General features: G+C 35.1%; 1 protein-coding gene across 1 annotated transcript in view; it reads left to right on the forward strand.

The window, feature by feature from the left end:
• Positions 1-3431: 3431 nt before the first annotated feature.
• Positions 3432-14281, forward strand: part of LOC145691977 (protein takeout-like) — a 40130-nt gene continuing 29280 nt past the window's right edge. Inside the window, exons 1-2 of the mRNA XM_081767275.1 lie at positions 3432-3565; positions 13309-13404. Coding sequence (XP_081623401.1) covers positions 3499-3565; positions 13309-13404 — 163 coding nt within the window. The 5' untranslated portion in view covers positions 3432-3498. The remainder of the gene's footprint in view (positions 3566-13308; positions 13405-14281) is intronic.

The following is a 14281-nucleotide window of genomic DNA, read 5'->3' on the forward strand; positions in this document are numbered from 1 at the left end:
GCCCTCTTGCTGTGCTACTTCCCTGAATCGGTCAGAACGCATTTGTGCTTTTGGACGCCTAGCACAAGTTGATTCGTGTTTTATGCACTGTAGTTAATATGCCATACGTCCAACGTGTATTTATACTTAGCCCTCGTGAAGTTAATCCGCAAGTAGTAATGAAGTTCCTCATTTAGTGCATGCTCTGCCCAAAGAAATACAAAGCTCTAACCTAACCAGGAAATGTAAGAAATGCGTCGAAATTTGGTAGAACCGTCTGTTCGAGTAATGCCTCCCAAAGCGTACACTTACTGCCATCTCGTTCTTTGTTTGTATTCAGCCGTCTTCCGCCTTGGCAAATAGTTCCACAATGCGTGCAACGGATCCATAGTATTAGTAGTAGGAACAGATTAGAAGCCCGCAAGGGTTGGTTGGGTTCTGTTCTCGACATGAAATGGGTACGTTAAAGAGTTACCAAAATTTTTCTGTACATTTTACAATCTATGAATCCGTATAGTAAAACTGTACTCCACAATGACATCCTTTTACATATATACTCACTCCCATATACGGTTTATTAAGTTTAAACACATGCATTATCGTTTAACTACCTTCACTATTAATATTTTATACAGTATTCTACCTAAAAAGTATTTAATTTGGCATAGCCGTGTGCTAAAATTGCCGTAATGGAGGGCTCCTCGTTCTTTCTACGATATTTTAATATACCGTAATAAGAAACCACAGGTAACACTGTATGGGAGGAGCAAATCTTCACAATTACAATACTCAATCTGGCACATTTTACACAGAATACACCTAGATAGGAATAGGATAGGAATTATGGTTACTTTTCTTAAAGCTGACTTTTTTTTTATCTTCACAGCAACCTACGTTTGTAGTGCTTCTCCCGTTACAAGCGCTCGTTTGAAACGACTGGATACTTTGTATGCCGACCATAATGGGATTTAACTTCTCATTTCCGTGGGGTGACTCAGAGGAGGTGGGCTATTATAATTAAATTTCTTTCAGCCAATTGTTCTTCTCGTGGTAATTCAATAACACAATCGGGGCCGCTGTGGCTCAGTGGTAGAGCGTTCACCTTTGGTATTTGGGGTCCCGGGTTCGATCCCAGCCCCCGCCAAGTGAACTTTGTGGTGGACAAACACCGTGTGCGTGGGATTTCTCGGGGTTCTCCCGTTTCCACCCACTTTCTTAATTCCACCATTTCATTCATTACTCATCATTACCGTCTCCTTTAGCCTAACCGGCATAAGCGTGGGACGTAAAACTCAAGGATTTCATGATTTTTTCAATAACACAATACTTTTTTTTTCTTCACACAGAAAACCATCACACCTCGCAATTCTGCAAATGGTTCACGATTCCCAGCATGCACTGCTCAAACTGCAATTGCCGTACGGGGAACGTCCGCGCTTTCAGCACCTAAGAAAAACGTCTATTTTGGGATACGGACAAAATCTCGCGGCCGAAACATCGCCGCCCAAAATCTCGCGTGGCCAAAACTTCTCCGCCCAAAACCTCGCGGGACAAAATCTCGCCAGGCCAAAACCTCGCCGCCCAAAAACTCGCGGGACAAAATTTCGCCGGGCCAAAACCTCGCGTTGCCAAAACCTCGCCGGGCCAAAACCTCGCCACCCAAAACATCGTGTAGCCAAAACCTCGCCTGCAGCTTAATTAAAATTCGGTGTAATATAACAATATCTGTTGCTTTTCTTATAAGTAAAAAGAAAAAAAGGAAGGAAGAGCTTGGTGTGGTGAGAGTAGGGGCGCCGAAATCTCTAGCTACGGCTCTGTATATATATATATATATATATATATGTATGTATGTATGTATGTATATCCCACTCCCCCTCCCTTTTGTTGTGACCACAAAGTGAAATTATAAAAAACATCCTAGGCTCGAACCTTCGAACCTCATCTATGTTGAAAATTTGATTGAGATCGGTAGGATGGCTCAAGAGGTATAATGTAACAAACATAGACATTAAATTTTTATATACAGGTATATAGATTTCCAAAGCATGCATTAGGATTTTTCTTGTCATTATTTTAATGTAATTATGTGTTATTCCTAAATATATACATATAGTAATATATAGAACATTCTACATTGGAGAAATCGTCGTGAAGAGGTTTTATCCTGACGACATTTCTTCCCAGGCGAGATTACGTCTCGCTTAATTTAGACCAGGCAAGATTCTGTGTCGCGAGATCATTACAACGAGCTTTTGGTTAGACGAGATTTTGGGTATGGCGATATTTTGGGGCGTGAGGTTTTGGAAGACGAGGTTTTGGCAAGGCGAGGTTTTGGCCAGGCGAGGTTTTGGCCTCGCGAGATTTTGGAACGCGACGTTTTGCCCAGGCGGGGTTTTGGCCAGGCGAGATTTTGTCCCGTGAGGTTTTGGGCGGCGAGGTTTTGGCCAGGCGAGGTTTTATAGCCAAACCGTCTATTTTTGGTGATGCTCGACACGTGATTCCTTATACCATTCTTGCACGTGATAAATACATACAATTTAGGTCATGTTTGAAACGTCATTTTTGTTACCATTTTGGAACGTGATAAAGACGTTCAAAATTTTCAAAAGTCGTCATTTTGAATTCGAACCCCCCCCCCTCCCAAAAAAAACACGTGTTTACGACGTGACTGTGCTACTTGGAGAATAAAATCCACGGCTGAACGAAAAGTATTTGGTTGCAGCTGACGACTGATTTTATTAACCAGGTATTATATGGTGGTTGCAGCTGACGACTGTCTTTATTAACCAGGTATTGTATGTGGTTGCAGCTGACGACTGATTTTATTAACCAGGTATTGTATGGTGGTTGCAGCTGACGACTGATTTTATTAACCAGGTATTGTATGGTGGTTGCAGCTGACGACTGATTTTATTAACCAGGTATTGTATGGTGGTTGCAGCTGACGACTGATTTTATTAACCAGGTATTGTATGGTGGTTGCAGCTGACGACTGATTTTATTAACCAGGTATCGTAGTTTTCATTTTCTTTCGGGCTATCGTTCCTGTCTACCTCATATATAGATTCTGAACAACTTTCTTCTAAGAACAAGAATCCCCTTGTTAGTTGGCTCATTGTTAATGTCAGAAATTAAACTCCGAACAGTTATTGTCATGGAAATAAATTGAAAGTAATATGTATTATTCAATTGGTAAAGTTATTTAATTAAACATGCATAATTTCTCTTTCCTAGTTGTCTTACTTCTCTTTGATTAAAGCAAATACTGTTGAAACATCATCTCAGATGACAAATTAATTTTTGAAGGTCAACAAAAGTCTTACTGTTTTTTTCTCTCCAGCAGTGCACATGCCAAAAGTATGCTATTTAGAGGAGTCACATGAAAATGCACTTCAAACTTCATACAAGGTTAGTATATAAGCCAAAACTCTTTCGAAACTCATTCAGAAGGAGACATTGTTTTCTAAAACTAAAAAAAAAAATCAATAGTGATTCTGTGAACTTTTACAAAAATACAAGATGCCGAGAGAATTTATGTTGCTTTTCGTTCTAGCGTTATTAGGACCTTCAATTGGTGTTAGATTTCGTAAGTACTATTATTATTATTTATAATAGAATTGTAGTTTACCTTTTTAAATATACCAAGTAACTTTATAAATGTCCTCTTATAAGAGATTCAAGATACCAAGAAACTATATGATATTAACATACATTGTTTTAAATACATTTTTCTTTATATTTCTCTCCCAAAATCTATGTAATTGGTCACATTTACTAATAAATACATCCATCTGACTGTTTTTTTAATTACAAAGCTCATTTTAAACAATTTAATTGTATCAGTATAAAGGATGGGGGCTGAGCAGAGGGATGACGATTTCTTCTGTTGAAAAAAAATCCATATTCCAAACTGATTTATATTCTGAGTGTTAGTTGCAAGGTTTTGAGAGAAAACACTTTACTTTCTTCAAAGAGGTATGTCTATATTAAATTTCAGGACCATCCCTACTATTACAGGAGTCTCGGAAAAAGCGAAAAATGTGAATGAGAAAGAATTATACACGCTTTTCAATTTCCACCGTTTCCCTTAGGCTACACTGAGAAAAAAAGGACTAGGCTTTCCGTGGATACATCGTATTTACGCGTGTGCGCTCTTTAAGTAATGTAATTTCATGTATAAAAGTACAGCAGGTCGGAACACCATGCCAAGTCTGGAGTTCGGCGTCGAACTAGACTCGCTGTGATTGGATAATTTTATTCACACGATCAATTTCGTGTTAAAAACTATTACTCTCGTAAGGTAGGGAGTCACAGATTTAAAAAGAACCAAGAGGGGACAGTCGTAGGAAGGTGGTAACAATATTATATACGTAAGTTACCACTGTCGGAATGAGTATTGAGTTAATTCTAGATTTGAAATGGTGGTCCCACAATACAAAATTTTCGCTGGACGTTGGTGTAGATCGTATTACGGATGAAACAACATTTCTTAATGTAGTGACGCGCGTAACCTGGTAAAAACAGCATTTACATGCCGACTGGATAATGCATTTTTCTCCGTGTACGCGTGCTTCAATGGGCACTAGTCATACATGTTTCAATATTTGATTTACTCTGAGTATTATAATTCTTCGTTCATATCTTTAGGCCAGTTAAGAAATAAGCTTCTAACATTATGAACATTTAATTTCGTTCAAAAAGCGGTACGGTATCTAGGGCCATACATGGCCGAACGCTACTGGTCGACTAAAGATTAATGTTTTTTTATTCCCTAGTATGAAAGCGTTCTGTTCTATAAATATCCCAATTTTCTGATCATGAATGTATAACGATAGTGAAACTTCTTTAAAATCTACTTTGAGAGTAGTTGGCAGTGGGCGCAGTTGTAGGTTCCCACGTGCTGTAAATGCTTAAAATTTTCAGTTCTGATAGAGTATTTGTATCTTTGTTGGTTCGAGTTTCAGCACCAAGTTTATCTGAGTACAGTTTACAGCGGAATCCGAAGCACTACTCAAAATTGTACTCGAAACAACTACTCCTACCCAAAACCGAACTCAAGATCATACGCACAGAGAACACACATATTAACTACTCGGCGACGAACAGGTACTGGAATGTAAAGAAATATTTGATTTAAGACATAACCAGGATTGTAATTAATCTGTTATAGGAGTAACGATTAAATTTATTAGTTAAAATGTTATGTATTGATTTAATCAATTAATTTTCTCAGGATTTAAAGTTTAATTGAAAATCATTTAAAAATCGTAACGATTGAAAACCTAATAGTTTACTTTTTCTTTCTAACCATGTGAAATGAATATTTTTTTAGCCTTATAATATTTTAATTTTACTGTTTAATTATATTTTGCGTTTGAAAACAATAACTTTTCGTAACAATAAACTAATTTTTCAATGCTCTCAATTTTATTCATTAAATTTTGCATCATCTTCTACAACTCAATATCAATCTCATTCCATGGTAGTGAAAAATGTGATTTTTTAATTTTCATCAGTTACGTTTGAAGTAAATTTTAAATTTAATGAATTAAGTTTGAATTAAATTTAATCAATTAAGTTTGAATTAAATTTATTCAATTAAGTTTGAATTAAATTTATTCAGTTAAGTTTGAAGTTGCAATATTGTAAATTTTAACCATGGCCTTTTTCCAACTATGGACGTTACGAGGTTCCGTCTAGGAAACCAATAATAATGGTTATGAAAATTTAAGTATTGAGCTCATATTCCTTACCTAAATATCCGGCTGGTTAGCCGTATTGTTTCGCATGCTATAACTCAAGAATGCTAATTTTCATTTACAGTTAACACAGGATTCACAATAAAAAATGAATTGTATCCTTGATCACTGATACGAATTGACCATTTAGGTGATACAGTTATTGTTAAAAATTATTATTTCGTTCTCAGATTATGCGAGTTTCTGATTAATAACATTTATCCATATTTCTCGGTCTTTTGTGTTAACTACTGTTCCCTCCTATTGCAATTCTTCCATTAATACATTACCTTCCGCTGATCATTCAACATCTGCCTTCACAACTCAGAACATAGTTGAAGAACGCTAATTGAAAGAGTTCATTTCGCCTCTTCTAATTATGGAGTAATAAGAAACGCAAATAAGCGGATGATTGCAGGGAGGACCCGATTTCATTTTGTAGGAGGTATTAAAGAAAAACAATTCAAAACTCTTCAGTGACCATCTATATCTGCACTTAACCTATAATTCAACATGCTGTGTACAAGTGTTATAAAACCTTTGACTCCGATTTTTTCTTTTATACAGGAAGTTGCGTATACCCGTAGAAAACTGGAAAATATTCATAAACCAGTTTATTACAAAAAAAAAAAAAAAAAAAGGCTCAGGTTCAATCGGCAATAATGGATTCATGATTGAATTGGGTCAATAGAAAATTATTTCATAGGTAAAAATTGAGCCACATTAGCGTAATAATCGGTAAGGCATATATCTGTTAGCCTGGATGGCTCTGGTTCAATCCAAAGCGGAGCCGGAAGATTTTTTTTTCGCTCTTCCCTCGTTTCAATGCGGTTGTGAGGTACACCCGACCTCTTTATAACAGGGGCATAATTTCAGACCTCGCTTGAGGGAAGCAAGAGCACGACGGACGTAAGACTTTCACGTTTTCTACTAATATATTAGTAGACAATTGATTAAAGTATATGTATTCCTTAAACTCTTGGGGGCGGCAATTGTCCCCTCCTGCCTCTCCTAAATGACGCCCCTGCTTTGTAATGGGTACTTGGAGCATCCTGGAGAAATAAAAGGGCAGGAGCGTAATACTGAGTACATCATTTCAATGAGTACTGAAATGTTAACTTTTGCTTATTTTTTATTTAATCTCAGACATAAATAATATGCCATTTTTCTTTATGTATTCTTCCTTGAAAAGCTACATAATCTCATTCTCTTCTCTCTTGATGGAAAAGAGAGTATGTTGAGATAAAACAAAACTTAAGATTCCTTTACAAACATAATGCAGTTACTTCTTACATTTACAATGTACCTATCAAATATAAAACAAATGGAATATAAGTGTTTATCAAGCGAATATTTTGAAACACATATGCTTTTTGCGTTATTTTTGTGAAGTGTTAAGTGTAGATTTATAAAGAAATTTACTAACACATGATATTGGATAAATCTATGACACACCACCACTTCGAAATTTGATTTTACTTATTTTATCGTAGTATATACTTACTAAAACTTATTACTATTTACTACGATGATAATTCAAATAATTAAACACTATTTTGATCAGTTAAAAGCACTATATTTCCAAATCGCAGCAATTGCATACACTTCTAAAATAAATGGCGAAAATCTGAATCATATTATTTATAAACAAAACTTTGGTAACGGGAACTTTTACCATAGCAACCGAGTTACGATGAATAAACCAAACATTTTTAAATCGAGATTATTCTCGACATTTTTATAATATATTACTTCTTCTTCTAACTTATGGCTATTGCCAGATAAAATTACATTTTTGCCCGACATATTAAATAAAATAAATGTAGTAAATAGATACATGCTATCATTGTAAATTAAGGAAAAGTTTACCTAAGAACATTAAGTAGCTAAACAGAAAATAAATTCTCTTTCAAGAAAAATATTACTCCTTTGAAAAACGAGTTGCTTTTTTCCTTTCTTTCTTTTTCTTTTCTTTTTCTTCCTTTCTTTTTTTTAGTTTCAAGAAGGAAATCGTACTTTTCACTTAGAAAGCTGTTATTTCTATCCTAATTTAAATTTATAATTTGAACATTCTCTTTTTCATGTAAAACATTTATTTACTTTAATTAGAATGTCCTTAGTGTGGTCGAGGGTCCGAATATATCTCCACGAAATGTATCTCAGATGACTCATACTTCGAATTATAAGATATTTATTCAAATTATTGAAATAGTAGTAGTAAAAGACATGAAGATAAAAAAAATATTTTCGAACTGAATGTATTAAAAAAACGTTTATATCGTGAATAATGCGAAAGTACGTAGTGTAAAATAAAATTAACCCAAAACTAAAAGAAACGTTTTAGAATGCTCCTCTGGCACGCTAATTACCTTACATTCTATTAGTTTTTGATTGATTGAAGACGAATTTAAAGAAGTACATTGAAGTTCTTTCTTATTATATTAATTAGCCAACAGATAGTGCACTAGAATCAAAGCTATTACCATTCACTATAAATAATGAAGCACACATTATCGTCAGTAATCTTGTTTTAAGGTCTTTCAATTTATATCTTTATATACTGTATAGGGATTTTTTCCGCAGATGTGAGCCAGAAACACTCAAAAATACAAGAGAAATATTTACAAGAGAAATGGAGAAATGAAATGATTTAGATTGTTGCATTGTTATCTTGTCTTTCACCGTGACATGTTTAAATTAAACACCATCCATTTCAACATCCTCGTTTAAGCGCATACCTACCGCCACTAACGCGCCTGCTCACTACGTACTCACCATGACACTCCCACGTGCATTCACTTTCTACGCCCATGACCTGACTCTGTTAGATGCAATTCGTCCTTTTCAGTGGCAACCCAGTGCAATTTAGTGGAAGTTTAGTAGTACGGTACACTGTATTTATACTCATACGGTTAAGCCCTTCTAAAGTCGATTTGCACGGAGGATATAAGAAGACTATGTAAGACTACCAAAGGAGAGAAATTACATTTTCAAACAATTCTTTAACTGAAACATTTGGCTTATATCTGCGGAACATATCCCCTTTCTATTGATTCCAAATATCTCATCTATACCATTAAAACATAATCTTCTCATGTTTTTGTTGATATTGCAATCCCACAGACAATTGGCCTGACAACCTCTGCCTAGTATGGCATAGGGCATGTTCACAATCTTGGTAACATATTCTATCAACAAACTAATGGTTCGTGTACGTACTTCATTATCTTAAGAATGAAGCTGCCTTTATCCGAAAGAAACCACCATTTAAACCAATGAATTTAAAAAAAATAATAAGTCCACGTAAAAATAAATTTCCAATCCCGCTGGTATACTAATTTCAGGACGATGAATCCAATTGAAGTGTGTTTTATTAAAAAAAAAAAAACATTCATTCAAGGGATTCTTGAAATTTGAATGGATTTCAGTGGTTTGTATTCCAAGTTAAACTGTAGATCTACATCTGATGTAGGATCGGCGTGAATTTGACACTAAACTGTTTCAATCAACTAAAAAAAGCACGAAGGAAGTAAATATTTAAGTAATATTTTCTGACTACCTTCAACATTTCGTGTTAGGATTGAAGATTTAGGGAAGCAATTTACACTTATCAACGAAGCCATCTCTAGATAGAATAATGGGAATAACACTACAGGAAAATACTTCAAAAGTATAAGACAAATTTCCTTCCTGTGATAGACACGAAGGGATTCAGTGGAAAAAAAAAATGCTATCTGTGTGGATAAGATTCTTCTTGAAATTAGGAGAGATTGACGTTCCCTATAAATATTTTTCATACTTGCCAGTCAAGTCCTTCACTAGAAAAAGATCTTTTTCATTAAAGCGCACCAAAGGATTGAAATTCCATTCAGTCGCAGATCTAGAAGGTAAACACCGGTTGGGCCATCAGAACCCAAAGTACCTATCACAAGTTTATTATAAACTTTCAAAAATATATAAATAATAGCTAAATTATTTTTGACACACAAATAAGTGGGGTGGCTTGACCCCCGGGCCTGGCTGCTGCTTCCATTGGGTATTTTTAGCTTCTTTTAATACTTAGTGCAACAAAACACGAAAGTATTGAGATTCTAGGAAATATTTCTTAGTTATATGCAAAGTCCTTCTCAACATATAACAAAGGGAGGAAAGTGTTAGATAAATTACTTCAGATTATTTTAAATGATCCCTCTGTAGAAAATGCAAAGTTAACGAATTTAGGAGTAGCATTTACTCGTTGTCTGGGATCTCAAAAGCTTCTTCTAGAAAATACGAAGGAATTGAAGTTGTATTGGAAGTCTCTCTAGAAACAACGAAGGGAATGAAGTTTCAAGAAAATATTTCAAATTTCCTTATCTAGATAAGGTTAAAGGAAAGAAAATATTTCCAAGTGCATCGGAAATTCTTTCCTACAAAGTACGAAAGAAATACTATTACAAACATCGTTTTAAGGACGTCTCGGAATGTTTTCATTAGAAACTACAAACTAAGTGAATTTTATGGAAAATATTTTAGAATTACCTGCTAATAATTTTCTCATTTCCCATCTTTGAGCATTAAAAGTTTGGATATCATATTTAAGGGTTCTCTCCAGATACTTCTTCGTTTTTCAATTTCCATTATTCCATCAATTTCCCGTTACTATTTCATCTCTTTATCTATGGAATTTCGGAGGAAACAAGGGGGTATTATGATGGCAGTAGAAAATAAGAATGGGAAGGTAGTCAGCGAGAGAAATGAGGTCATAGGAAGGTGGAAAGAATACATTGAAGACTTATATGAGAGTAGGGATAGACCGTGTAGCCTAAATGTTGAAGTAGAAAATGAAGTAGGCGAGGATGATAAAGGATTTAGTATTCTTAGGGATGAGTTTGAAAAGCTATATCCGAGATTAGGAATGGAAAGGCAACTGGAATAGATAACATACCAATCGAATTCATTAAAAATATAGGAGACAAGGGAAAGAAAGAATTGTTCCGACTATGCAATGAAATATATGAAACAGGAGAATGGCCAAAAGACTTTCTGAAAACGATCATGATACCGATGGCTAAGAAATCGAACCCAAAGAGATGTGAGGATTATAGAACTATTAGTCTCATATCTCATGCAGCTAAAATTCTGCTCCGAGTACTGAACAGAAGGTTATATGAAAGAACAAATAAAGAAGTTGAAGAGGAGCAGTTCGGATTCAGAAGAGGCAAGGGCACAAGAGATGCAATTGGATTATTAAGGGCGATCGGTGAAAGATTTATAGAAAAAGGGAAAGAGGTGTATGTTATATTTATTGATCTAGAAAAGGCTTTTGACCGCGTGACTTGGGAATTGTTGTTGGGAGTTCTAACGAAGATAGGGTTGGAATGGAAAGATAGAAGACTTATAAGAAACTTATACATGAACCAACAAGTAAGCGTTAGGATAGGGGAAGAACTGACCGAAGAGAGTGCAATTGGAAGGGGAGTTCGACAAGGATGCTGCCTCTCGCCAACACTATTTAATGTCTATCTAGAATGATGATGATGGCATTTCGGTAGGAGGTAGAATGATTAGATGCATAAGATTTGCAGATGATATGGCGCTTGTTGCAGAATCTGAAAAGAAAATCAATAAAATGTTAGAAAAAATGAGAAAGGGCTTTGAAGAATATGGGATGAAAATAAATGTTAGAAAGACAAAAGCCATGGTGATTGGAACGAAGGGATCTGTGTCAAATATAAAAGTAGGCGGGGAAAAAATAGAACAAGTGAATAGTTTTCGATATCTGGGTAGTATTCTTAGTAATAACATGAAGTGCGAACGTGAAATAAAAGCAAGGATAGGAATGGCGAAGGAAACCTTTAGGAGGAAGAAAAGTCTGTTTTGTGGGACCTTGTAGAAAGAGTTGAGAAAAAGACTCATAAAATGCTTCGTGTGGAGTGTTGCACTATATGGGGCGGAAACGTGGACATTACGTAAAGGTGATGAAAATCGACTGGAAGCCTTCGAAATGTGGGTGTGGAGAAGAATGGAAAGAATTAGTTGGGTCGAGCGGAAAACGAATGAGAGAGTGTTAGAAATGGTGGGTGAGAAAAGAACACTTTTAGATATTATTAGGAAGAGGAAGAGAAACTGGTTGGGACATTGCCTAAGAAGAGATTGTATCATGAGGGACGTCCTAGAAGGTATGGTATCGGGAAAGAGAGTGACGGGGCGAAGGAGACTACAATTAATGGATGATATAAAAACAGAAAGATCATATGCGAAGACGAAGAAGTTAGCGGAGGATCATGGAGCATGGAAGCTTCTCAGCTGCGGCAAGTGACCTGCCAATAAAGGCAGAATACATATGATGATGATGATGATTTCATCTCTTCAAGTCTACAGTAATTCGTTTAACTAAAATTTCATTAAATTTCAATTGAAAGCTTTAAAACTAAAGTAAGTCCTTTTGTCTAGGTATAAATAAATATTAATGATTATTATGAACTCTTATAAAATAACGAAAATTCTTCAAAAGTAATATTTTAGTATGAAGCTGTTGTTGCATTTCCATAGTGACATTAACAATAAATGGAATGAATTTATATCTAATAAATATTTAAAATTATAGCTTTTCAAAAACAGATGAAACAAATGAACATACGTATGTGTAGAGGTAGTGTCCTACAGCCAAATGATTAGATCACAAATGTTCTTTTTGTTGTTTAGCCCTAGTTTTGGTTCCCGGTGGGGGTTTAAATTTTCGATATTCACTAGTATACAGAAGGAATTGTAGAGATAACTGAATTAGGACGTCAAAGATTTATATCAGAAAATGTTTTAAATAATGATACTAGAAACCAATTCATTATCCATATATCTTATCTGCCAACAATAGCTCTTTATGAGAACTGGGAAACAGTTTAAGGTTGACTGTGTCATTAAATATTATAGGGTGGAAGGTAATTCCACCTAAAACTTTCTGAGGTGATTCCTTATATGATAAAATTTTAATAAACATGGGTCGAAAAACGTCTCCTTTTGGAGTTATGAACCGTCGAATATTCGAAATATCATGTTTCAAAACACCCTGACTTAGAAAATACAGAAGCTATCCTGAACTGTTTAAGGAATTAAATAGGAACTAGTATGCAATCTATCTAAATATCAGTGTTTCAGATTTCACTTGTACCAGCGAAACGAACGCACCATTAGTACTTAAAGAAGTATCCCTATACCTCAACTTCCTTTTTACAGTTCGTTTCGCCGATAACGGAGGATGGTAAAACATGGATATAGAGAGCATACTAGTTCCTATGTAATTCCTTAAACCGTTTGGGATAGGTTCTATAGTTTCTAAGTCAGGGAGTTTTAAAACGTGATTTTTCGAATATTCAGCGGTTCATAACTCAGAAATGAGACGTTTTTCGACCCATGTTTATTAGAACATTTTTCTTTCATTTCATATAAGGAATCACCTCCCAAAGTTTTTCAGTGGGGTTATCTTCCACCCTGTATATATAAATCTAATAAGGAATCTGATCTAAGTGTATTATTTCTGTGTAATTGTAATTAGTCTAAAGTTTGTTCAGAACTACTTATCCAAAATTAACATTTCCATTTTATATTCTAGCATACGAATACACTGACCGATGTTTTCGAAACGATCCTAATTTGAATGATTGCGTCAAGCGAGCTGGAACCAAGTTGGCTGCAAATATCAAAGATGGTAAGATTAAATAAAAATAATCATATTTATATCAGGAATTAACACTTATATAAAGTGTTCGTTTCCAACACAATTTCCTAAAGTTGTAAAACATAAGTTATTATTAGACTAAGTTAAAATAACAAATATTGGAATTTAGGTTTTTTATGAACTACCGCCTTTTAAAAATCTATTTCAATAGCCCTACTATGTAAAAATTAAATTACGTTTTACTGGATTGTTTGAAAAGTTCTCGACCTGATAGTGAAAACAATAATTTACGTTTAAAAAAAACACTACACAATCTCTTTTAATGTCAATATATTCCCTCCAGCTGTCTTCCAAAGACATTTTCGCGTCTCTATAGTGTTCCGGAAGTATTGGAAGTACTGCAAAGGATTCATCTACAACCGCAATCACTTCTTGATTGGATAAAAGGACGACGACCAGCGAGATAGATTTTGTTTTCGGAAGAGATGAAAGACCAGGAGGTTGAGTTGAATTTAGTTGATTTTAACTTTCTTTGAGCAGCGAGACTATATGAGACGTGGATCTACTGATTAACGTGGAATCCGATCCACATGACCTCCCACTGGGAATCGAACCCGGGTTTCCCACGACAAATTCGCAAGCTTACGGTACTAAGAGTCTTACGAAGATGAGAGAGAGAGAAAAGCATGTCTAGTGTTACCATCTATGGATGGGGTGTATAACTTTCATATAACCGAGTATATGCTGAAAACATCGATTACAATATTTTTAAATTTAAAGATAAAAGATGACGCTAATCTCAAAACGCTAAATCGGTTTCAAAAACTACAGCTTTTCCCTATCCTTCATTGTTTACGTTCTATATAAATCAACGACCCGCTCGGGAGTATAATACTACCGAAAGTAA

This window comes from Thermobia domestica, chromosome 8 (assembly GCF_964235325.1).
Source record: "Thermobia domestica chromosome 8, izTheDome1.hap1.1, whole genome shotgun sequence".
NCBI classification, from domain to species: Eukaryota; Metazoa; Arthropoda; class Insecta; order Zygentoma; family Lepismatidae; genus Thermobia; species Thermobia domestica.